We start from the raw sequence: 25,725 nt of genomic DNA, 5'->3' as shown, positions 1-25,725 counted from the left end.
CAATTGAACATGTCTCTATAATCGCAGTGAGGTGTGCGCTGCACAGTTTGAGGGGGTGCAATCGATATCAAACTACAATCAAATTGACCCAAATACGCGATTCGACCTTTTTATTATTCCTATCCTGTATCCTATGACTGGTTGCCTGGTTGGTTGATTCGACGGTTCGTTCGTTCCCGGATAAACGACGAATGCTGATCGATAGTCGGCTCAAGCAGAACTGCCTCCCCCCTCCTTTCCAGATGCTCATATAAAAGAGGTCTAATATAATCGGAGAGAAATTGTTCTGCTCTGCACAGATTAAAGAGAGAGAAGAAAATAAAATAAAAACGGTACCAGAGAACAAGTCTAACAACTAAATATACGGTGGCGATGTGCAGGTGAAGCCAAGAGAAAAACAAAAAACGTGAGACTGAACCTAAAAACTGAAATTAAGATGAACCTCGTGACCAAGAACGTGTTTTTTCTCTCATTTTTTCGCTCGATTCAATCTTCTGTTTAATTATCGCAAAGCTCCAATTACAATCAACGATTTGTACATAGGTACCTAGGCATACGTACGTATGTACACTTTCTGGAATGTGAAAATCAGAGGTCTGCATGGAAACGACGAGAGCCTCGGGATACGTGCTGCAGTGCAGTTTGTAGGTACGAGATGTTAAGGGTTTAACTGGGTCGTAGCGCTCCAAATTGTCCCATCCCTTAATCAGCCGTTTTTCTCTTTTACTTTTTATAATTTTCTGTCTTTACTTATTGTTTCTGGTTTTTTTTTTTTATTTTTTTTTTCACCTGAAATATATTCTGCTTCCTTTTCTCTTCCTCTTTCTGTGATGACGATTTTTCATAAGGATTAAGCACGACGACGCAATCAGAATTCGTTACCATCTACTCTGCATGTTGTGATAGAGAGGCTTAGGAGCGTATGCTTGTACACGTAAGAGCCTAAGCAGTACCAACTTCTTTGGACGAAGTTTCGTGACAAGTACCAGTGCGTAAATGTTCACGTTAACTCTTTTCCAACATTTCGTATATTGATATTTTCCAATTACATATCGATACAAATAGATTTGATGATAACCGACCGCGAATATCTCATTTTAATGCTCATGGAAATTTCAATGAAAACTTGGCGATAGTGTGTGTAGTTTCTAGAGTTGCCACCCTTGCTACATGCTTGATCACGTGTCTCACGGCGCGTGCGCAGTAGAAATGACATGCGCTGAGTTGAAACGACCGCGCAACCTAATCTAAACCTAACCTAAAACGGTTGCCGAGTTCTTTTTTTTAGATTATGAGGTGTGTATCGTAAATTAGATGGTCAAATGTTCGTTCGTTTTCACGTATTTATTCAGAATGCTTCATTCTACGATACTCGGACTGTTTTTTTTTTTTTTTTCAATCTCTTACTGTCACTTTACCTTTTTCACCGCATTTACCACACTTTTGTTCGTGATTCTTATAAAAGCCTGTACGTAAGACCCGACTTTGACTAAAAAATTTTTCAAAAACGAAACGATCGAAAAACTTAAAATTCAAAGACATCACTTGTCAATACTAATTAAACGAATCCTGAAAATTCAAATATATTCCTGTTGTTTGGGTGAGATTTCCAAATCCCCTTAAACCTTTGAGTCGCACATTATTATATAACAAGATAATTTGGAGTCGCAGATTACGAATCTGAAATCAGATTTAAAAAATTCAAGATGGTGTATCCAATACGGTGGACGAAAATTTCAAATATGGTCGAATCCGGTCAAAAAACTCTATGCAGGGGTTTTCGGGGTTACTGAATGGATTCGCCAAACTGAATTTCCGAAATCTGATTACAGATTCGAAATCAGCGGCCCCAAAAACCCTCAGAGCGAGTTTTGTATCCGGATTTAATCGAATTTGAAATTTTAATCCATTATATTAGACCCGCCATTTTCAATTTTTTAAGTCCGACTTCGGATTTGTAATGAGCGACCCCAGAAGCTTATAATTTATGTAAAACATGTATAAGTGTAGAGGAGTAATTTTCTCGGAAATGAATTATTCCTTAAATTTTCACGATTTTTTTAAACCAATTTGTTTCTAACACTAATAGTTTACATCGTATCGCAACAATTACTCTCGAGTATTGAAAACCTATTAATGTACAATCGGAAATAGCAAAAAAACCGCAAAGAAATATTTTCTAACAATACTCACCACTGTGACTCAAAGGGTTAATATAGTTGTAACCTCAAGTTCCATTACCCTCGTTTTCATGGTGCAGAGAGATTTTTTTTATTTTCCCTCTGTTTCAACTCTTCCGTCATATATTCTCTGGTACTCCATCTCCTTGAATTTTTGGCCGCACTACTACCTCAGCTATCGTTAGTTCTCTTCTTATTTTTTCACCCTTTCCTTTGCCATTTTCGGGCTGCACTCGCGTCGTTGTTACACTGCCAACTAGGCTGCGACCTGGAATTTCACCAAATTGTGCTTTACCACACTTTTCTATACATACAGGCGTAACACTTTATCGCACTCCATGCTATACCGCTGTTGTAACGAATTCAATATCCTTTCGTATGTAAGATATGTAATAAATTGAACGACTTATGTTTTAGCGAAATTATAGATATTTCTAATACCTTTTGCAGGTACCGTCTTCCCTGCAATCTTACGTACAACCATACTCATGTTCGATTACACGAAAGAATTCTTCTCGAATCGTCGACAAGATCGATATTGAAAACTTACGAAACGTATTCCCAAAGTAGAATTAAAAGCCTAATGGCACTTGCCTGCAGGCATTTTTGACGAAAATATGAAACATCATCGAGGTAGTGTAGTTTAAACTGAAGGACGGCAAATTCTGTAGACAAATAAGGGTACACAGAATAACCGACGTGGCGCCGATTGATACAAAATTGAATGTTCAAGTTGGTTACACAGTTACATTTATTATATCTCAAGTATGTCAGACAGTGTCTTGAACCAACTGCAGGTGGGAAACTTTACGCTTAACAGCGTGGCCACTCTTATTTGCACCCAAAATCAGCTAACTTTTTATAACCCTAAGATACTCCCCCTCCTCTATAAGAATATAGCATAATCGCCTGCATTCCGTATTATGAGTTCACGTATAAGGCAGCCGGCAGGTAGACACGCGTTCCTCGTCCAGTTGCCACATGACGCCGATGTTCGTTCGTCCGTCGTTGGCGGGGGTCGTCGAAGTGGAAAAAACAAGACCCGGGGGTTGGTTAGAAGACCTTTTTAGCTGCAGGTTCGTTCCTTCCTTTCTTTATATTGTACGTCCTAAGAGTAAGAGGAGACTCTTCGCAAGCTCAAGTGCTTTTACACGCGCTGCACGCAACTCGTGCTGTACTGTAAGCAACGGACGCGTGCCTGCATCGTTCGGTTACAGTGGCGCTGTATTATAACGAGAGAGTGACAGCGCGGCTGGAATGAGTGCCTGCTGAAAACCCTCCTGCACGGCTGCACGTTTATTTTCCTCCTTCGGTTTTCGCGCTTCATGGGTTACGGGGTAGACTTGACGCCGGTTTGTCGCGTGGGCATTTTCTAAGTCATCGTTCAAGGTACAAATCGAATTAGATTAACGTCTCCAACGTCTGTCTGCATCCTTTGATACGTATGTTAAATACAAAAATTCTAATTCAGCACATGATTAAAATTACAAGCTCGTTATCTCCTGTGCATGATGGATCTTACAATAATACCCAGTATCTATGTTCTATGTACACAATCAACTTGAACTGTTATTATAACTTTATTGAGGGTAGATCGAAAATGATAACACTTGCATTGTCGAAAGATGAGGAGAGAAACGATCCGTTTGATTTAAATTTATATGCGAAGGGTTTCGGTACTGATTGTGAGTGTAAATGCTGAGAGGTTGGAACCATGGGTTAAAAACAAGAGGGGGAATGGGAAACCGGTGAGCGCCAGCAGGGGTTGCGCAGGTGAAAGGACGTGCGCAATGCTGCACTCATTTTCAATTTTACATGCCTACGTTTACTCCACGTATGTATTTCACATCCAGCACCTGCGTCACGGTGTTGCGGTACGGTATGGTATAACGTTATAGTGTATTTGCTTGGCCACCTATAGTAACAACTGACTAAATTTCGTTCTATATAGCCATACATAACGGTGTATAAAGACAACAGTTGTGGGTGGAGATCAAATGTACAAGTTGAATAGTTACAGTTTACACGGTAATTGGTAAAAGGAGTGAAAATTAGGACGAGTCATAAATCAAATCGAACTAATTAACTTGCTAAACAGTCTCGAGTTTTCTTCTCTCAGTGTTTCAGTGATCGTCATATCTCACGAACCTCGTCGGGTTCGGTAGTCCTTGTATAAATTGTACCTATCCAGTCATCGTTTGCCTTCCTGCAACTATGATGAATTTAGAATTTGTCTACTATAATTTTATGGCCGTTGTAGATGACGATATACGGCAAGGTATACACTCGTCATGATATTGTATATTAGGCGTGTTTAAATATTATTATGCAAGTATACGCATGGTGATTATGAAAGAAAACGGTAGTCACGGCGATAAATTATAAGTTGGCTGTTTAATTCTGTGTTGTTTTTTTGTCTTTCTTTTTCTTTCCCCATCCTTTTCGGCACGCGGTATTTTTTTTTCTAATTATAGACGAGGGTTAGCCCGGTGCCGAGTTTTCTTCGGAATCATTACAGCAGAGAAGTTGTTTAAATGAGTTAAGAGTCGAAGAACTGTTGTGTGCATGTGTAAGTAAAAGAGGTGGCGGAAGAGAAGGGGGAGGGTGACGTGTAATAAACACGAAACAAGAACGTTGGTTTATGGATGGATCGTAAAACTGCGAGAGTTAATTCCGGAGGTGTTTTCTCTCTACTTCTGTATACGTATGCTATCATCCGCATATGTATGTATGCATGTATAGCTAAAAGTAAACCAAAACCTCGCTTGATGGATGATGTAGGAACTAGGTATGGAGTGTTGCGGTGCGCGGATTTATACACGCACATTCATACATTTTTCTCTTTGATCCTCTTTCTGTCGTTTTCTGTTTCTATCCGCACAGATTTTCAAAAACGCGCCCGGTAGATTTCTCGGAAGCTTAATTTAGTTTAAGATTGAAAATTGGAACAGTATAGGTGTATTATAATTGATTCTGCAGAGAGATGAGAAATTTTTCTCTCTCAATATTCACGGATTTATTCGCCTCCGCTAACAGATCTTGTCTTTTAATCCAAAGCCGTGGAGGAAATGGTGCTGGCGAATTGGAGAAGGCGGAGAAGGTGAAGGAGGAGTAGGAGGCTAAAGAGGAAAGACAGGCTTTAATCTCAAAGATTCTTGGCTGATGTTGGCTGCTCAAGCTGGAGGCTTTATTAAAGGTTACCGACTCGTCTTCAACGCCGTTATTCGACTCACCCGGGTCTTACTTGCCGCGGGGACGTTGCTGGAGAGCGACTCGCGTGGCGGGGTTGAATGTCTGTTCTCCAACCGGGGAAACCGAACCCTCCTCTTTAAGCCAAGAAAATCAATTTGCTCCCGGTAGAATGGAATGGACGATGTGCTGGGGTCGGGCTCGCTCGCCCCTTCTCTTCCACATCAGCCTCCTCCTCCTCCTCCTCCACCTCCTCCTCCTCCTCCTCCTCCTCCTACTCCTACTCCTACTTCGCCACGAGAAATATGGAAGAATAAGGAAAAGAGAATAGAGAAGGAGAATTTACGGTACGAGCATCAATTAGTGAAAGGAAGCGTACGTTGTTCGGAATGGACAGAAGAAGATGGTACATGAAGAGAGAAGTTGCGGACTGTCCAAGCAGGTTGGAACCAGATACAGAACAGAAAAGAAAAGAAGAAAGAAGAAAAGATAGACGAACGAACCAAGAGAGGTGAAGACCCTCAACAACAACTGACTGGGCAAGCCGACTGTCTGCGTGATGCGGATGGATCATGGCATAAGCGTGCTGCAGCCATTTCCGAATTATGTTACCACCAGACTTGAAGGCCTGCTTGCGGCTGCTGAGTCGAGAGGAACATTCCTAACAATCTAGTAAATCAAGTATGAGGTCGGAATTTCTAACGCCAATGCGACGACGAAGTTTTTAGGAAAATACTAGTTTCGAGATTTTAGAATCATCTGAAATTCAGCGGCAAACTCTGCTACGGAGCAAAGTGTTGTGTGAAGGAAACTATGTGTTACTTCAATATCGTAAAAGTGAAGCAAAAGGATGCGGAGAAGTTTATACACTGAAGGAAATTCAAACACATGACGAAAAATTGTTTTTAACCTTGACTCGAGGTTAATATAAGTTATCAAAAATCACACCGAGAGCATACAGAAGTGCTCAACACTTGACTACTGTGTTTTGAACAGTAAGAGTAGCTATTATTATCGAGGTTCCAAAGACCTCTCGCAACCTGCATGCATTCACCGTACACATATTTTCCTCTCATCGTCAGTGGATCGTAGTTTGAATGATCGTGCCACGCTGCAGCTGTGTGGGTATATATTATGTGCGAAACACAAAAGCCAGGATGCGGCAGCTAAATGCACAACCAGTCAGTCGACTGCCGGCAAAACGAAGGGTTTGAACAATTATATATAAGAGGATCTATTGTGTAGTTTCTACACACTTGTTTACTCTTCAACCAGCAGCCAGCAGCGGCTACACTCGGAAGTTCTGACTCCCTCCTTCTCAATTTCGCGAGCCTTGGATGATGACGCTGATTAATGGATCGGTTTAAAAAGAGAGAAAAAGAGAGAGAGAGAAAGAGATAAGAACTCTCTGGTCTTCAAATCCCGCGCATCGATTCACTTTTATAAAAGGCTTTCTAACGGTTTGTGATCATACAATATGAACAAATATTGGCTGTACACCCAAAGTCTTTCGTTTGAACGATTTTCCACGATTCACACATCTGTTACAGTATCGATGGTTAAGCCATACATTGTACTGGGGAAGAATTGAAGAGGATTAAAGCAGCACCGTAGAGGGAATACATGGTAGACGTTTGTATCGCAAGTTGCGACACTTACGGACGGTGGTCCCAGTACCGATATTGAAATACACGATGCACATTGTACGGATTTTCCATCAAAGACGATTCCTGTGCATGAGATGGTGTAGATTCAGTAAGTGAAATTCAACGCATGCAGGGATGGATGGTAGTTAGCTGGTAATATATAAACTCCTCGAGGGTCGAAGGGGGGGATGGATGGTGGTTGTGGTTGTGGGGGGCTTGGGGCCGGGGTTGGTTCGTGGTTCTCCGAGTTCACTGGCGCAATGCGGGGTGGCCAGACAATATGGCGGCCCCCACTTCTCTGTCACGGCCTACAGAAAGATTTTCACATTCCTGTACGGCACGAATGTGTTTCGTCTGTCGCACCTTCACGGTGGACTGCGTACGCGTGTGCCTTGAGAAATTCACGGAATGAGATATCGATGCACCGCGGAAGAAAAAAGCCTATCTATTCGGGAGGATAATAATTGGCCAAGAAGCTACCGCGAAATGACGAACTTTGCGGTAACGAAAATCGAAACGGCTAAAGTGGAAAGAAATAATTCAACCTCATCCTCGCTATTGCTGTCCTAATTGCTTTAAGGACAGGCACATGTAACGCTGAAACTATGCTAGAGTATTGATCAATTCCATCAGTGAAAAGTATTGATTGCTCGTCTATACATATACTTGGCTGGACAAACTTCTTGGACGTTACTTACGTTAGGCGGATAAATGTATCGATGTCTTTAACCTTAACCATCGTTTTAGTCGTACATGTGTATTATCTGTCGGTAAGCAGAAATAAACTTGTATGAATTATGGAACGAATGGCAGACAGACGTTGAAAAACAACCCCGTCCCCAATAATTTTTTGATTATTATACTAATAGGAAAAAGTACGATTGCCAGTCTCGTTGCAAGGCGGTTAAGAAGATGACAGACCAAGCGATTACCATACGTTCTCTAGGGTTATGAGGCATTCAAACGGTTTCGTTACTTACTTCACTCACTTCGATTGCTTCGTGTCGTGAAATGTTCTTTAAAACGTCGTCCATCCGTTAAACTGGCTCGGCTAACCAAGCTCCAGTTTTTTTTTCTTCTTCCTTTACCTTGTGAAAGTCACTTTATGGTTGATGTTTCGTCCTTGATCGCGATTCAGGATTTGATACAAAAATCTGCACCGCAGCAGCTGGAAATAAGTAGTAGCAGCATCGCGTACAATCTCAGTGCGCAGTGATATCGGTCCGTGTAGGGTCAGCCAACAACTTGACGCAGCGTCAATGCGCTCAGAGTTCCTTCTAGTGCTGTGGGGTTAATCGATTAATCGGCAGCTTCGATTAATCGACTTTTTTGATTACTCGTTTTTTCGATTAATCGATTAATCGAAGTTGCCTCACAATTATTCTGCAGGTCAATCGGTATATGAATGAAAACCGTCGGTTAATTGATGGGAAAAACAATTAATCGATTAATCGCACAGCGCTAGTTCCTTCGATCCGCGCCCGGAACTCTCTGATTAAAATATTTCAGCGACTGCTGCCGGTAATGACTGAAATATCTGAGATAACAGTTGAACCATTTCCAGTATCACATTTACCCTGATGGCTACTCTGCTACTCGAGTCTGAGATTGCTCCACCGATCATTGATTGAATATTAACGATCCTCTTTCGCCGTTCGCACATCAATTACCGGGGGGAATAATGGAAGGTGGACCCTTGGCTTGAAAGTTCCTTAACAAGATTTGTTAAAGTTTTATCAGGTGTACAGTCCGTTCGAAAGTCTGGCACGACGAAAAAACTGAGTAACAGTGGGGTAGATTTATCGAGTGAATTAAGTTCTGATCAGTTCTATCCAACAACTATCTATCTCTCTTGGCACGAAAAAAAGCTGTCGACCATGTCAATTAATCAATTCAAACGAAACCATGGATATGATTTATTGAAATTAGATGTACGGTAAAGTTTTTTTCACAGCCAAGGAAGGAAGAATAGAATTATATGATGAAAAGTCCCTGATAAATACAGAGCGCTTTATCCGTTATTTGCAGCGCGAAAATCTGTTGATTTCTTGTTTTGCTGTTCCGAATAATATTTTTTCTTCCACCAAACTCAACTCGATCAACCTCGATAGCACTTGCTTGTTATTTATTCCATTACTATTCTCTCGTCTGGATATTGTTTTCGACTTGACTGTACGCCCGATAGATCTTTAAATATTCAGGCTGTTCGAGGTGCAAGCTAGCTAGTCGGGAATTTCGGAGCGTACGGCACGTGCCACTGATCGTTAGTCGCTGGCTAGCACAAAGTGTCGATAACCACCCAAGTACCTGCCTACCTCTTCTCTCGTAATTCGAAACTCAAAGTTCGGTTGTTTGGTTGTATTAGACTCGCAGCTTGCCTATACTTTATGATCGGCGCTGATGAGTTTCACATAATTCAGACAGATATCACGAGGATGATTATTAATAACATAACAATATAATCGTCGTCGATTTTGCTGTAAGCATCAGTGTATTAAGGTAATGAATGAAATGGGAATAATGAAATTATACAGGAAATAAAGAGATAGAGAGCGAGAGAAGTGAAGCCTTTCTTTCCACAAATTGGGAAAATTACCGAGAATCATCGTCATCATCATCATAATCATCTCGTGATTGTTACTGTTGTTTGGACAATTCTTATTAATGTTGTAACCCTTCCATTTCGGGTAAACAACATCGATACTTGGAAAATTGCGAGCTGTTTATGAGATTTTTGGACATACTTATTTCAAATTGATACCTACAACCCCCAACGACCCAACCTTGAAAAACCCGTTTCCGATGTGAGAGAACTAGTCTTAAAACCAACATGTTTGAAAAATTTCTGACAGTACAATATACGCTGAATTATGAGCTGACGAGACATCATGTTTTCATTACATGCATTAAATACGCACAGAATTAAACAATTCAAAAAATTGCCCTTGACCTTCATTTAAGGTGAAAATAAAGCATCCAAAACGTCATTGCGACTATTTAAATGGTAAAGACCACCATATTTTGGGTGAATCAGACCATAAATTAAGGCTGACAATCTACACAACCATGGAAAGTATTTAATAAGGCATTTTTGAATAATTACGGTTTTCTGCGTTCAATAATAATCAATGGCTTATAATCGAGCGAAAATTGCGACGTCAGCTCTTGCCACCGATAAGTTGAAAATATGTTTTTTCGCAGTTGGTCACCGAAGTTAAAATTTATAACGTTTCAAACCTGAAAACTTCACGGATCGTTCTTAGCCCTAAAACGATAACGTTATTGTTTTTTTTTTTTTTTCATCTACTTCAGTAAGGGGGGATGAAAAAAAGCTCCAATCTTGTAAATTCCATCTCTCGGGTACATCGCATCGTTCATGGTCCTGCAGGGTTTCATTTTCTTCGTTTTTTTTAATAAAGAATCACGTGGGACAAAAAACTTTTTTTACTCTCGGTTAATGAAATTGAATTTGTGAGTTTCTCGTGTCGAAAACGCAAGTTGTTGTCTTGCGGCGGGAAACTTAACTTCGCGTGGGGTGTATTTTCACCCCCTCCCCCCGTTACCTAGGGTTACCTAGGGTCAAAACTACCGAAACTTATGCCGTTAGAAAAATTAGAAAATCGGGAAAAACATAGTCCTCAAACGTAAAACACAGCAAAACTGTGATCCTGGGAATCGCGGAAAGTGAGCAAAGCCGTAAGAGTTGAAAATTTGCAAGAAAATTGACATTGCCGGCCACAACGCCGTCTGGCACGCTTTCCAGATACAACGTACGTATTTCCACTGCGGAATTAAATAAATATCAAAAGAATTCGGCTCTTTCATCAGAAGAATATTAAGAAATGTATGTAAATGACGTTACAAAGTTTTGTTGCACCCTTTCGTCATTCCAAATTACCGAATTATATGGTGGTGGTGAAAAAAGCTAGTACGTATAAAAAAAAAAACTATATCCTCGTTAGCAATTCACTTAATTCTGGAGTAGAAATACATAAATTTTATGTATATCAAACGTGTGCAGGTACAATGTAAAAAAAAAAAATAAAAATGCTCTGTATACTTCTATAGAATATTTTTTGTATCAATCTAACACTATTTGATTTCAATCTAATACTACCTATCATCAATCTGGGACGATCGCTCGCTTTCAAAACGATTTTTCTAACTTTCTCTGTGTCTCTATCTTTTCACAGTCACGTGTTTAAACTTTTTACACCAACAGCCGTCGATTTATACGAAAATCAAATTCTCAAGGGTACGAGTGGTTCAAATTGGTATGAAAGACGCTATTTTTGAGAATTCAGTGCTTTGAAGGTTCTACAACCACCTGAAAAAGTTTCAATTGAATTATGAATGGTGAATTACAAAACTCGGCGATCTGGCACGGACTGTCCCACGTACGATGTTGTGAAGAGACCCGTATTGTTTTGGTTTTCTAGTAACTATGTATAAAAGAATGAAATTGCTCTGAAAAACGAAAATGAGCTTTTTGATCACAATTGCCTGTATCGCTATAAAAATGTCGGCTATGATGGCTTATTTATGCTGAAAATATATTCGGAATAGAGAATCTCCTTGAAAATCAGCTGAATTCATTCATGTGAAACGCGGTATAGTTTCCTTATCACAAAATGGATGAAATACATTTTCACGATGTAATTGCGTGTCACACACTTGGGATCAACAGTAACTACATTCGGATTGACAAACGGATGAATTTGAACTTCAACATGAATTTCAACGTTCTATGGATGGAAAATTCCGATCACGTCATAAGATGATGTAAAAATACTACCATTGAGATTAATGGATGATGACGGAAGGTCAACTGTACATAACGCAATGAAACTATTATTGAAAAAATTCAGGTCGCTTTATCTTGGAACCTTGCGAATTGCAAAATATCTGAAGAGCATAAATTTTTGAGTTCGACGAATTGCGAAGCTAATTCACTTACGATATGAGCAAGTATTTCGGAATTCTGTTTTTATCCGTGGTTGCAGTTCAGAAATCAAGGCTGCTTGGAATTTACAGAATATTCTACCATCAAAGATTTTGCTAATACGTCGATTTAAAGTCCAGTTCTCTTTTCGCGGAAACGGGTTTCGAGGGGTGGGTGCAAATAAAAAATCAGAACCACGATGTCCAGTCAAAGCCTTCTCAAATATGTTGATTTTAATACCGGTTCTCTCCTAGCAGAAACGGGTTTTTAAAGGGTGAGTCGTTGGGGGTTGTGGGTATCAATTCGAAACAAGTATATCCAAAAGGCTCATAAATAGTTAATGATTTTGTAATTTTACAAAAAAAAATTTCTCCCGTTCCTTTACTGTCTTACCTTACCCAGGTGTTTCAGCTCAAAATTCGGAATTTTATTATTCCAAAAGCTCATAGATAGCTCATAATTCTGGTATTTTCAATTTCTTATCATCATATTTTTTTAGCAGCGAGGGCTGACTACTTACGTAACTGAACCCCCACACTCAAAATTGCTGATTTCTACTCGACCGGTTGAGCTCGAAAATCGGAAATTGATTATTACGAGTGCTCATAAATTGCTCGTAATTTTCCATGTATCGATATTTTTTTGTCGCCAAAGTGGCGGGCTGGGTAGTTATAGGTGGCATTTATCCGTAATTCAAGGAAATGTTCACCTTCGTTGTCTCTTTCTATCTTTGTCTCCCTTTCTCTGTACACAGGTACTAACTGCGTGTATACTTTTGTATACAATTTTTGCAACGCAGAAAAGGAGATTCGTCGAAATATAAGAAGAGAGACGGTATTTCCCCACTTACGCAACGAACGAAAGAACGATATTCTATACTAGACATTCGTTATAGGTATAAGAAAGTATTGAACGGGGGTGTTCCCTGCCCACGAAGGAAGGGTGTGTTCAACGCTGAACGCTCAACTTCCGGTTTCTTCTCGATTCGAGTGTGCACTAGCTGTGCCTGACACACACAACCGGCCGACCTTATATATCTCCGAAACTAATTTTATTAATCATTAACACTATTAACAACTCACTTCGGAGTGAAAAGAGGAACGCCACAAATTACACCCACATGTGTAAATAGTAATGGAAACTTTGTGGGGGGAGGGGATTAAAAAAAAAAATAAATAATTCGTTCATCTCAGAGAAGAAAAAACGGTAACAATTTATTGATCAGTCGTCTACTGATCTCGATGGTACAATTGTACAATAACAACGATTTATATACAGAGTAAAAGAGCAAAAACAATCAACAACGCGGGTATATTTACATCACAACAATTATCGTACGATCATTGAACAGCGTGAGTTAATTGACGACGATGCGATCCGACTCATCGCCGTCTTGATTTTCTTTTAGTTTGGAATTCTTAGTGGTGATGGTGACCGTGTCCACCACCGGAGTGATCGTTTCCATTACTGTTGTGGACCACAGCGTGGAATCCACTCTTGTCGGCGTGGTATTTTACCGTCCTCACGTTGCCGCCCGGCTCGTGGAGGGAATATTCACCAGCGACGTTCTTTCCGTCTCGGTGCTCCTTTTGGCTGTGGAAATCCTTCGTGTGGTGGTCCTCGACTCCGTATCCGAAATCATATTTCGGGTGGGCGACGTAGTCGACGTGATGGTGACCGTGCTTTCCCTTCCATGATACTTCATGGTGCGGTCCTACCACGGGACCGTGGAAATGCTGGTGCGAATGCGCCTTGTGACACGATGCGTCATCCACCGCCATAAGCGTTCCTATTATCGCCACAGCCGCAATAAGGATCATCTGCGAATGAAAGGATAGGAAAATACGTGTCAAGTTATCGCGCGTTAATGGATATTGCATAAACCGATGACTTGGAAGTGTTTCGATGTTGATTTATCCATTTTTTTGTCAAATCGAAACTGGAGCTCGTTATTTTAAGGTCGAGAGTTTCGTGATCGGGGGCTTATGGGACTTGTTACAATCAGGTCAAAACAGTGCGATGAAACAATAACGTTATAGAACAAAGATCTGCCAAGTTAGAATGACGACACTTGTAATGATTCGGTACAATTCATTCACGTTTGAAGTAAGCTGTTGTTCGTCGGAAACGAACAAGGACTATGGATTTTTTATAGTGTAGAAATTGTAGAGTAATCTGATTTCTCCGATGTCTTTAATGTTGCGAAGTGTTCAGAATTCAAGTTCAGTGCCTTATGAGGATGAAGTTAGTAACGTTAGAGTAACCGCGCAGCTTTAGGAAAAATCGTTACTTCGCACATTTAGGATTGACCGAAATTTAGTAGACTGTGATAAACAAAACATACTCATATATTTCGAAGAGTCAACACCCTGAAAGCCATTCGGAAATTCCACAATAATAATTTTTTACCTCGACGTTTGAGTACGTTATCGTTACTAACTTCAGCCTCGTAGTGCTTTAATATCTCTTCCCGGATCACTAATTGTAAGACTCTTTCAATTATAGATTTATAAGTGGATCAGCTTCGGCGAGACTTCTCAAACCTTTGTTTCAACACTATCTGCCTACCATTTAACCTTACGAGTCAGCGGTAAAATTTGATCAAGCGTTCATGGAAATGACGCGAGAATGTGTTTTTCAACCGAGGCTGAAGCCAATAACCAGAATTAGCAGCCAAACGTTCTAACGTTCGAATAAGTTAGTGAAGTTCAAACATAAAATTTTGTGAACTTTTATAGAATTATGAGGATATAATTAAACAGGATTTTTCTAGTTCCAAAAAGTTCAACACGTTTTCCTTCTAACTCTGGCTTATAGCTTTAGCTTCATGTATTTCAAGGGCGAGAAAAACTGTTGCAAATCATTTGATTAAAAAACAGACGGTATCAGAAGCCAACAAGTATCTTTACCTTGGACGTCATGTTCTCGGGTTCTACAATATCACCGAATTATCACTGTCGATTAAACGTATGATACTGCTGTGTAGCGACTTAATGAATTGTGACGATCATGTCGGATAGGAGCGTAGTTTATATAGGTGCGTGTCTGGGGGTCCTGCGGAAAACAACCGGGGTTGAGCAACCTGTCCAATTGTTACGTTACGGTACGTATTTCGGGATAGAAGGAGGTGGAATTGGATATATCGGGTAAATAATTGAGAGTGCGAATATAACGTCATACCGGTCAGCTTCGTAAGTCGCCGAGTGCAATAGCCCAGCAGCAGTACAGTAGCAGTACCTAGTCGATAAAAAGTTTTATCCACGTGAAACTCTCCTCGGCATTATAACTGCTCTTGCGGAACGTCAAGCGTCGGGCAATAATAATTATAACTATTACAACCGGGCTACTGTGTCCCGATTACGAATTATGACCACCTCTCTCTTTCTACAATACTTCGCCCTCCCCCCCCCCCCCCCCCCCCACCTGTCCTCGTCTCTCATTGTCGGTGCCGATTGCGTTTTCAAATCAATCAGCTATCGGTGTTATAATAACAGTGCACTCTATGATGTAACGACGCGGTATTAAACATTTACATAAACTGTAGAAACTTTAGGAAAAAAGAGGGAGAGAAAAAAATGGGAGAGATTAAAATCTGAGCAGTCTAATGACACGATTATGTGTGGCATAATAATTTGTTTATATAATATACATATATGTGGATAATACTTGTGTACAAAGAAATGGCCTGACTTATTTACTGATTACTAGAGATTTTTGTTATTGCTTAGAGTTTAGTTAGTCACACTTTACGATGTTATGGGTATGTATAACAACGCCGATCGCGTGGTATGATCGCAATCTTTTAATAGTATTATAATTGTATCATTTCTTTCCTGGTCAACTCACGTGTTTCTTTTTCTTGAACATTGAGTATTATTATACTGTATATTAGAAAACTTTCGATAGAGAGTTCTTATGCTCTATATTCGATTATAGACGTATATTTGCATATCTATAATGCGAATTATTTTACAACCTGTTACCTACAACGTTCAGAATAAATGGAAAGTAAATAAGAAATTATAAACAAGATGAGAAAATTCAGTGGTATAAAGTAATTACAGAGCAACAGAAAAAGCAGTTGATGCAGAAAAATTGTGTTCACTGATTCGTATTTTGTGGTTCTTTTTTTTTCTCTAATTTTTCTTATTCCCTCTGTTGAAATTAATCCTTCACAGTCAAAGTGTATATTCCTTGGTTTTCTGCCTGCGGATCAGAGAAGATAAGAGAAGAGAGTGGGAAGGGATGGAATGGAATGGAATGGGGATGTAAAAAGGATGGAAAAGTAAGGGTGGTGGTACTTTGTTGGCTCAACTCGTCGCGGGAAACGGGAACAGAACAGCAACGGGAGTAGCAGCCTTTGGCACTTTCGGTATTACAAATGCCTACATACATCGGTGCGCATATGTATGTACATAGATACATAGATACGTACGTACCAAGAGAGCCGTAACAATAAGTTATGTAATGCGAGAACGAGAGTCATGGCTGAAGCTCCCCGCATTATCCCCCAACCAGCTCGAAATTACACGGCTTAATGGTCGTCCAATATATGCTTTAGATACCTACAGGATACCGTAGGGTCTGACAGATAATATGGTTTGTGTAATCGGTATGTATATAACTCGCAAATGTAAGAAAATTGTACAGTATAATATTCGTATATTTGTATGAGATTGAAAGAAAACATTTGTGCGAAAGTAGTTTATTTTCACAATTTCTCGGGTAATGATGGAGAGGAGGATTCATGATCGCACCCCAGGAGTCCTCATGCCTGTGGAGTTGAGGAGCATATTCCTTGGGGGATATTATTATTACTCTCCCTCTGTCTAATGGAATCTCGGTACAAAGTTCCTGCGCAATTAGCAACCCCCCAGGGAGTTGACCATAGGGTGCAAAATGAAACAAGAAGTAAAAAGAGGAGAAGCATTAGGTCCAGAGATTCAATATCACACCAATTTATTTTCATCCCCGTATAGTTTATATCTTGTAATCCACAGTCGGAAACGAATGTCTGATTCACCGTAGAACATTGTAAGGAATGGTTTCCCCCAATTTCGATACAGTGACTCACTAAGTTTCATCCAATCCTATCCTCCTTGGTTTCAACCACCATTCAACCACAATGGTTGGAGTGCAATACTTTGTTGTGTACGTAGCATTATAAACGGTTAGAATCGTCATCAGGACTGTAGCGTTACAAGTTTATAGTTTTAGTTTTAAAGATGAATCTCTACCGTATATTTCTTCTTCTTCTTTTGCTCATTTTATTTCTACCAGTTCTTGTTACTACACTACCATCAAACTTTTCCGGTTACGGTTTATGGCACAAAACTTGTACACCCAAAGTATACAACGTACATGGTAAAGAACCGAGTACATGACGTATCTATGTATAATAACGCGGTTCGTTCACCGTTCGTGTACCATTTATACCAGAGACTGGACCGGCGAATGCACAGGGGTCGGAGTTTGCCTCTGACAAGACGTTGTTGGGCCTTTTAACCCAAAGCGTGCGTCATGTGCATAAACCCATACGTTAAACGTACCGCGCGCGATCATCGCCTGTCTCCAACAACCCGTAACAACCACATGGCCATCATGCTGTGCTGGGTACAATGTGCAATACGATACCAAGCAATCACCTGCCTCTGGCAGCCAGTTATGGATGGTCGATGAGGTTGGCGGTATTTCGTACATACCAAGCCTCGGGACGTTCCACCCTTTCCCCCAGTTCCAGGCTGTTATACGTCGGTGACAGAAGAGTTATAACCTTTTGACGAAGTGTCCTGTATTTCTTGTTTGTGTTTCGGGGGTCCGGTTCACCGTTTTTCCACGGACATTGATTCGAGCTTGGAAATTAATCGAGCTTGGAAATTAATCGAAAACTCTAGCGCACCCTCATTTTTGTCATATTCTATTTCCAACTGGACCGAGTGTTTCCAAACTCGCCCCGTTTTTTGACTTGATTGCTTGTCGGTACTTTCGACACTACTTTGATAGTGGCGCCTCTAAAATCTAATATTTCTTTACGTCCATTCAGCTGACACAAACCAAATGTGCAAAAACCACAAGAAAACTACAGCAATATGGTGCTCTTTTGTTGACCATTAGTTGTCCTGTCGCCGATTTTAGTGCTGTACATATTTTTTTCGAAAATGGTGATTTAACTAGCTCGAGTAGCAAGTCGGCATAAAAACCATGTTGAAAATAATCAAGCAGCAACAAAATTGGCGATAGCGTTACTTTTCAGCACCGCAAGAGCATCAAATTACTATACTTTTTTGTAATTGTACTCATTTGGTTATGTCAGTTTCATAAACGTTAAGAAAAGTTTAAGGTTTTGGATACGACACTATCCATGCTTTCAAGGGTATCGACCAGCAATTAGGTGACTTTTTTTTGTCATCTTTCTCCCACATTTCCACTTAATGGTTTCACATAGTTTCTAATTTTTGATTCCATCAAAATTTTCTAAACAGAGAAGTTTAATCGTTTTTTTTTTATTTTTATTATTTTCATCCATTTGTTCTTGAGGTATGAATTTTTGTAATTATCTACGAAAGTTGACGACATCTTGAAAAATTGACCAGATGAGGTGTTTTTTTTTTTTTTTTGAAAGTTGTTGCTGTTAACGATACATTAAGAAAAAAGATACAAAAAAACGTGATCATTACTAATTGCGGTATAATTTTTTTATTTGAAGCTCAAACTTCACGATTTCAAGAGGATGGCCCCCTTTTTTTTTCTTATATTCTCATAACGAACATTGTTTTTTTTTTTTTTTTTTACAAATTATGCGATCGGATTTATCTGCATCTATTTTTTCAATTTGAAATTTCTGAGTACAAGGCTTCTGCATGAAATCGAACGGAAAAGTTTCGTTAAATTTTGACTCCCTCTGGAACTCGTTCACTTAACTTTGCTATTTTAAAGACTACAGGGACAATTTTTCACAAAATTTTCTCGAGTCGAAGCCTGCTATCGACATTAAATAGTCTGTTCAATTTGCGATGTTTTTTTTTTTCCTGCCAGGAAAGCATACAATTCGTGCAAAAGTCAGATCTCTTTGTAAAAACAAGAAAAAAAAAAAAAAAAAAACAAAATGAATAAAAAAAATTCGAATTATTATTCCCGTACGTTTTGACGTACCCATGTATAGTTTTGAGACAATAAAACGGCACCGGTTTATACAGAGCCTGTACCATTATCATTCCCTGGATGGATGCTGCGGCGTCTCGGCGCCTTGTAGTCGTTGTTGCCCAAAGACGGCGCCGACATCCCCTGTAGTATATGGATAAAAGTATACATATGTATATATATATATATATATATATATATATAGGAAGTGGCGGAGGCTCAGAGAAGGGTGGAACCGTGAGACGGTGGTCGCATTTTCCCTTTCCCTCCCTTCCCTTCCCTCCTCTTCTCTCTTCTCTCTTCCTTCTTATATCCGCGCCGAGAGTTTCTCTTCTCTCTACTTCTTCTCTCCTCCTCTCCGGCTTATCCGCGATAAGAGTTCGTATACCTATGCGTGTATACCATATTTGTGTGTATGTGTGTGCGCGATGCCGAGTGTAGAGAAAAGAAGGTAATATCACGCGTGCACGGTGGTTGCATTTGTATGTGTATGTTTGCTCGTGTGTTTGTACGTGTATTATATCAGCTTGGGACGGTAAAGAATATCAAGTTATACGTGGAATAATGGCACCCTTGATGATGCAATCGGCAACGACGACGCTGCTGAATTGCCCTGCACGTCTCGTTGGAAGAAACACGCGTCGACAATCTTGCCAAATTTCAATTCGCTCTATTGGACTCTGTGCGCTTGCACGTGTATGTGCGTGTCTTCTGTCCCAACGCACCGTTGAATTCCTCCTATTTCTACCGCTCCTTCTTCATCTTCTTCGTCTTCCGTTTCTCATTTTTCAATCTGCTGCACCCTTATGTGAAGGGTTCAATGCCGGAGTAGCCTAACCCACATCGTACATAAGGCTTATCTTAAACGAGTTAGGATAGCCGAAGTGAGCATTATCGACAATGTGGGTTAGGCTACTCTGGCATCGAACCTTTTAAACAGTTAAAAATCGTCAGGCTGCATTTTTACTCATCTTCGTTTACGTATCATATCCTGATTTTAACAAAATATTACAGACTATGAATAAAATTAAAATCTTACATTTATTGTTCTTCGATCTCCCTCTTCCGGATAACGCAGGATTAAATATTTCAAATAATTTCCTTCTATCCGTTCATCCATCCTGTTGCAATATGAACCAAGCAACGCGATTCTTTGACACTCTTCAACGATCGTGATCCTCCGTGCATCCTCTTCTTCTTCTTTACACCCCCTGAGTGCCCCTGATGCACTCTGCGTCTCAAAAGAAATAACAAATGTTTACACCGAAGTATCAGTTTACGTAATATACGCCATTGGTCTATACATATGCAACGTAATCGGGTGATTCATTTACTTATTCATTTCTCGCTATCATCGTCATCATCGTCATCATCGTTGTTATTATTACTGTTGTTGTTGTTGTTCTTGTACACATATGCACATATGTAACAACTCTACGATTTCTCTACGATATGCCTCGTTTGATTGCCTGCAGAAACGTTTAAACGTGTCCTTGAGTACAATATTTATAATAACGCGCCCCGCTGATGCTGATGCCGGGGTTGATGATACGCGGTTCGACCCTGATTTTGAGGTCAAAATACTTAACCTTTCATCGTTCTTCGGCTCCCGTCGTCGCGTCCAAGAAGATTGGCATAATTTGGATAAATATCTGCGTCTGTAGCAATTTCATGTTCTCGAAGATGTTTTTCTTCTTCTTCTTCTTCTTCATATTTTTCATCTTCTTTTATCCATTTATCATACAATCATTTCTATCAACAACTATACAATCGGAATTTCCTGCAGATTTCAGTCACGTATACTTAGGCTCGTTATGCTTGTATACTGAAAAAAAAAACATCTCTGTTTTTTGCTGTTCGTTTTATTGCTTGCATTGTTTCGTATATTCTTCAGCAGTAGATACCATTTGGAGTAATCCAAAAAACAAAAATGGAGAGGGGAAAGTGAGAGAGAAACTGATCTATCCGAATCAAGGTTTGGTCGTTCATTGTCAGTTCATTATGGGTGTAGATTTCGGGATTTCTCTTTGAGACGAGGCTTTTGAAAGGTAAAACAACCTGCAGTCTGAGCCGAAGCTGCACACATCATCTTTCTTTTTCCTTTTCATCGCGTTTGTTGAGTGTATGTGCGTTTGTAGCTCAGCCGTTTTTTCTTTTCTCTTCTCTTCCTTTCTGTACATAAGATAATGTTCAGCGGCCGGGTAGTTTATCGATGTCAAATAAACTGTAAAAACGCTCTCCTATTATAAACACCCTGCATATATAACCTCCTTCAGCCGCATCTATATACAGCGGAACATAAGACTCAAATCTCTACAATCTTTCCTTATTTCCTTCTTTACTTCTTTGCTTCTCTTCATTTCTCGAATGAACAATGTTGGCTCAGCGCGATAAAACTTTGCTTCGCCTCCTGAGAGAGAATGAGAGAGGGAGAGAAATCACCTTGTGATTAGAAACTACAACCTTGACCAAGAGCTTGACTGACATATGGTTGCTTATTATTTGCAATATTATAGAGAAATTTTGAGATTCGATTGGTCCAAATCCCCGCGTTGTACATTTATTTATTTACTTTTTTTTTGTAACAATAATTAGCACTCAAAGTTTAGAACGCGTGTTATTTTTTCTATGCCAAACAAACATCATCGTTTAACAATATACGCGACGATCAATGAGAAGAGAATAGAAGAAAAGAGAAGAGACGGAGAAAAATCAAGAAGCGTGAATCGTTATTCTACATATGTAGCTCAGAATTTGGCAAAACTTTGGTAATGTTCCTTATTTTCGTTCATATTTTTCTCTACTTTTCGGAGTGGATCGAGATGAAATTTAGACGGTGTTCGGTGAAATCCGATGTCGTATAATAATGATAATAAAACTTTTCGGCTTCGGCAACCACGAAATACAATCTAATCTAAACCGAAGATGTGAAAAAGAAAAGAACAAAAAACCGCAAAAAATACCAAAAAACAAAGAAAAGAAAATAAAATATCTCGTCTCCTTCTCCTCTTCTTCTATACACATATAATATACATCATACGTATCACATACATTTGTGTGTATAAGTTATATGCCGTTGTAAGACGGCCTTCTATCAATATTTGCTCAAAATATTAACACTCCCCGTGAAAAATGTTATTTATTTCGACGTCCACACTCGGACGTCAATGCGTATTTCTGTGTTGGTGTGTTTCAAGTCGCGACCCTCTCACTGATAAAAAAAAAAAAAACAAAAAAAAAAAACAAGCAAATCGTACAGAAATTCACACTTATACTTGAGCACAAGTGTATTAGCGTATATCGTGATATCTGAAGATGGATTTTCAATTGTTTTTATAAAGAAATGGCGTGAAATTTTACTACTTCGTTCGATATGTCGATCGGTATTATAAAATGAAACAGTCTTTAAGATTCTTTTTGTTGTCGTTTGACTTTCGCAAAATGTCACAGATAGACAGTAGATTATCTTGGTCATTTGCGCAAATAACCTTACTATTATATAACGTGGCACATCACTAAATGTCAACGATTGTATTATGCACATTGCACACACACGTAAATAAGAAACAATGGTATATGTATACACGCATTTGTGTATACAAATAGTATAAAGTGTAAGAATAGATTTTTAAATTCATACAAATTATACATACATACGTATGCGTAAGAACGTAAGTAATCAGCTTACCCAGTAGGTACGTAATCATCAATTTTCTCTCTTGAATCATTCTCAAGTGTTATGATTACAAACAAAGCGAGAAGAAGAAGAAATCCTGTATTAAAAAAAGTCAACGACCCGTGTCAAATGCAGTTCGTCGTGAGTTCAAATTGTAACTGTAATTATACCTTGGAAATATATAACGTATTATATACATACATATAATACGAGTATTGCGTGAAGCGATAAATAATTGCACAGTAATCAGCACTCTATATAATATGAATATTATGCGTATTTTGAAAAGAATTAAAGAAAAAAAATAATCCGCGAACGTACGCTAAAAATTGCGTAAATGCTGCTGCACGTGGTGTATAATTTTTTTTCTTTGTTTTTTTTTTTTAGTTTTCTTCTCCCCACCTGACAGCCTGGATAAGAAAGGCGAACAAACCGACCGAGGTTCAGTAAACGGAAACTATTCTTCTCACGGTTATCGAGTGTCAAATACATATATATTTATATGTACAATATGAAACGTTATTTCAATGACAATGCATAATTTATTATGTGGAAACGTTGCGCGCAGAGGTGGCGATAGAGAGAAATGAAAATTGCATATAACGAAAGGATAAAGAAGGAGAAACGAAAATGAAACAGAAAAATAAGAATAAATAGGAAATCTGCAGTGTAATAATATATTTTAACAATAATGTGTGGCGCGTGGGTGAGAGTTTGCTTACCTTCAATGTCATATCATATATAATACATATATAATATGTATACACGTATATACTTAAAAAGGCAGATGTCATAACGCTGGACTAACGATAAGATCGGATTTTTCGTTTACGATGCAATAGTGTGTAGGAAAGAAGAAGAAAAAAAAAAAAAAATGTGTACATATAAAAAGAAAAAGAAATAAAAGTAAAGAATGAATGAAGTGGAACGTAAGAGAAAATGGAGAAAAAAAAAAATCAACTTTCGAACCTTCAACTCATTGTCAGTGTGCAGAAAAATTTCCGCATCACGTTTCATCGGCGTCGTCAGTCAGTTCGCAGGAATGTGACAGTAAAGAGCTCTTCCGCTGCATGTCATATGCAATATCATGCTCTCGCCCTTTTCAATGTGTCATAAATATTAATTACGCGTTACTCGACGATCGTATTTGTTTACAAAAAATTAACCAATCATTTTTCTGCACGTATACATATATAACACGTTATTAAAGTGGTTTTTACCGGGTGATGAGGGTGCAAGTAATTTTTATCACTGCAATTGCGTTTAGTTTTCTGACCGAGGACGTTGCCGCCGTTATAATGCCGGCGCTCCTCGAAAGATACCCCATAAAAAAGGGCCTGTCAAGGGTCGAATACGACTACGAACTCGATGATAAAGAACTGCCTTCCGGCTTTTTATACCGATTAGGAAGAAACTCCCCCCTTGATATCAGTGAGTATTTGTTTTGTTTTCGTTTTTATTGTTATCTCTGCGAGGTGTGTTCGACGTGAACTATTTCATCCTGCAATTCATATTCGTCTCATCCCTGATTAACAAACTTCGTTCCGCTAAAGTTGGCAACATTTTTTACTCAATTTCCCGACATTCCAAAGAATTTCATTTCGGTATTCGATGTGTTCGTTAATTGTGAAAATTTTATTCATTCGTCTACCCCGAAAGTTTGACAAACCAAGATAATAATATGTTTTTTAATTTTATACGAGAGTGATCGATCGGAAGGTAATCAACTCGTCAAAGTTGCTGAATTATTTTCACATCGCATGGCACGCGACTTGACGATCGCCTTTTATAAAACATGTTTTCCGTTTTTTTATTCCATGCGATATTATCGTGGTTGTTTACAACGCTTATAGCCCAATTTTTCGCAAACTTTTTTCCGTCTTCCTATTTTCGTATAAATTTTTGTATTACAGGTTGAATCACTGTGATTTTTCAATCAGTCAAGTACCACGTGTCGTGCTTACATAAGGCAAAAAACTATGCAAAAACGAGGCGATACTGTCACAAAGTGAAAGGAGCTCTTTAAATTTAATAGTTGATAACCAAATATTATACTTATAAAAAGCTTAAACACAGCTACAGCTTCTATGTCTATAAGCCAAGAGAACAACTAACATTGAGTTCTGGGGCTGCGATTCGTCCGACTCGCTGCCATGCCGCATGTTTTTACATATTGATCATTGTGGGTTACGTAATAAAAGTTTTATTCGGACGGTCTGCATGGAGAGAATGAGGAAGGGGAAGGCTATAAACTTTATTACGCGACGTCGCCGTACCAAATTTCTTCTATCTATTCGTTCCATAGGTATATACTGCGTATGATGATTACACGCATGGATTCATCATTAATTTTTCCGAACCGGTAAATCATCTGTACACTTTTTATTAATTTTATTACGAGATAGTCGTGCATCGATTATTTATCAAATTATTATATGTTCGTAAGCTGTAAGGATCTGGTCGAAATTATACTGAGACGAAAACTTAAAATTTCGATAAACTCCGATTCAAATTATTTAAAAATTGTTAAAATCTACTAGACGATTCGTTTGATTTCACCCTACGATGTTTGTAAATTTTATTTCAAACATTATTTTCCATAAATTCACTGAAATGCTTAATTTTTCTTATCATTTTGCCACCTTAAGAAACTTGATTTTACAACATAGCACCGATTCTGTAAATTTGTAGAAGACAATCTTTCGCTCAGCTTGCGACTAATCGTACGGTGAAATCGAACGAATCCTACCTATAGATTTTTATCAACTTTAACGTGACTTGTAGCGAAGCATCGATATCCAATTTCAATTTTGTATACACATTAGAGTGTTTCAAAAAAACCGACTATTTTTTTTTGCGAAGAACATTGAAAAATCTTCCGAGTGTCCCTCAAAAATGACCTTGGTAAAATATGAGCTCTTAATATTGATATTTACAGGTGGCGATACTCAA

General features: G+C 39.0%; 2 protein-coding genes across 3 annotated transcripts in view; one reads left to right on the top strand and one right to left on the bottom strand.

The window, feature by feature from the left end:
• Positions 1 to 25,725, top strand: part of LOC107220668 (protein kinase C-binding protein NELL1) — a 78,393-nt gene that overhangs the window by 24,619 nt on the left and 28,049 nt on the right. The gene's annotated exons all lie outside the window — the stretch shown is intronic.
• Positions 13,147 to 14,999, bottom strand: LOC107220686 (cuticle protein 19-like). Its single transcript, XM_015659369.2, has 2 exons — positions 14,867 to 14,999; positions 13,147 to 13,777 (listed from the first exon to the last, which is right to left on the bottom strand). Exons 1-2 carry the CDS (start codon positions 14,876 to 14,878, stop codon positions 13,376 to 13,378), a joined length of 414 nt encoding a protein of 137 aa, XP_015514855.1. The 5' UTR covers positions 14,879 to 14,999; the 3' UTR covers positions 13,147 to 13,375.

The sequence above is a fragment of the Neodiprion lecontei genome, chromosome 4 (assembly GCF_021901455.1).
Source record: "Neodiprion lecontei isolate iyNeoLeco1 chromosome 4, iyNeoLeco1.1, whole genome shotgun sequence".
Lineage (NCBI taxonomy): Eukaryota > Metazoa > Arthropoda > Insecta > Hymenoptera > Diprionidae > Neodiprion > Neodiprion lecontei.
Note: the sequence above shows the minus strand (reverse complement) of the source record. Positions and strands in the feature narration are given on the sequence as shown.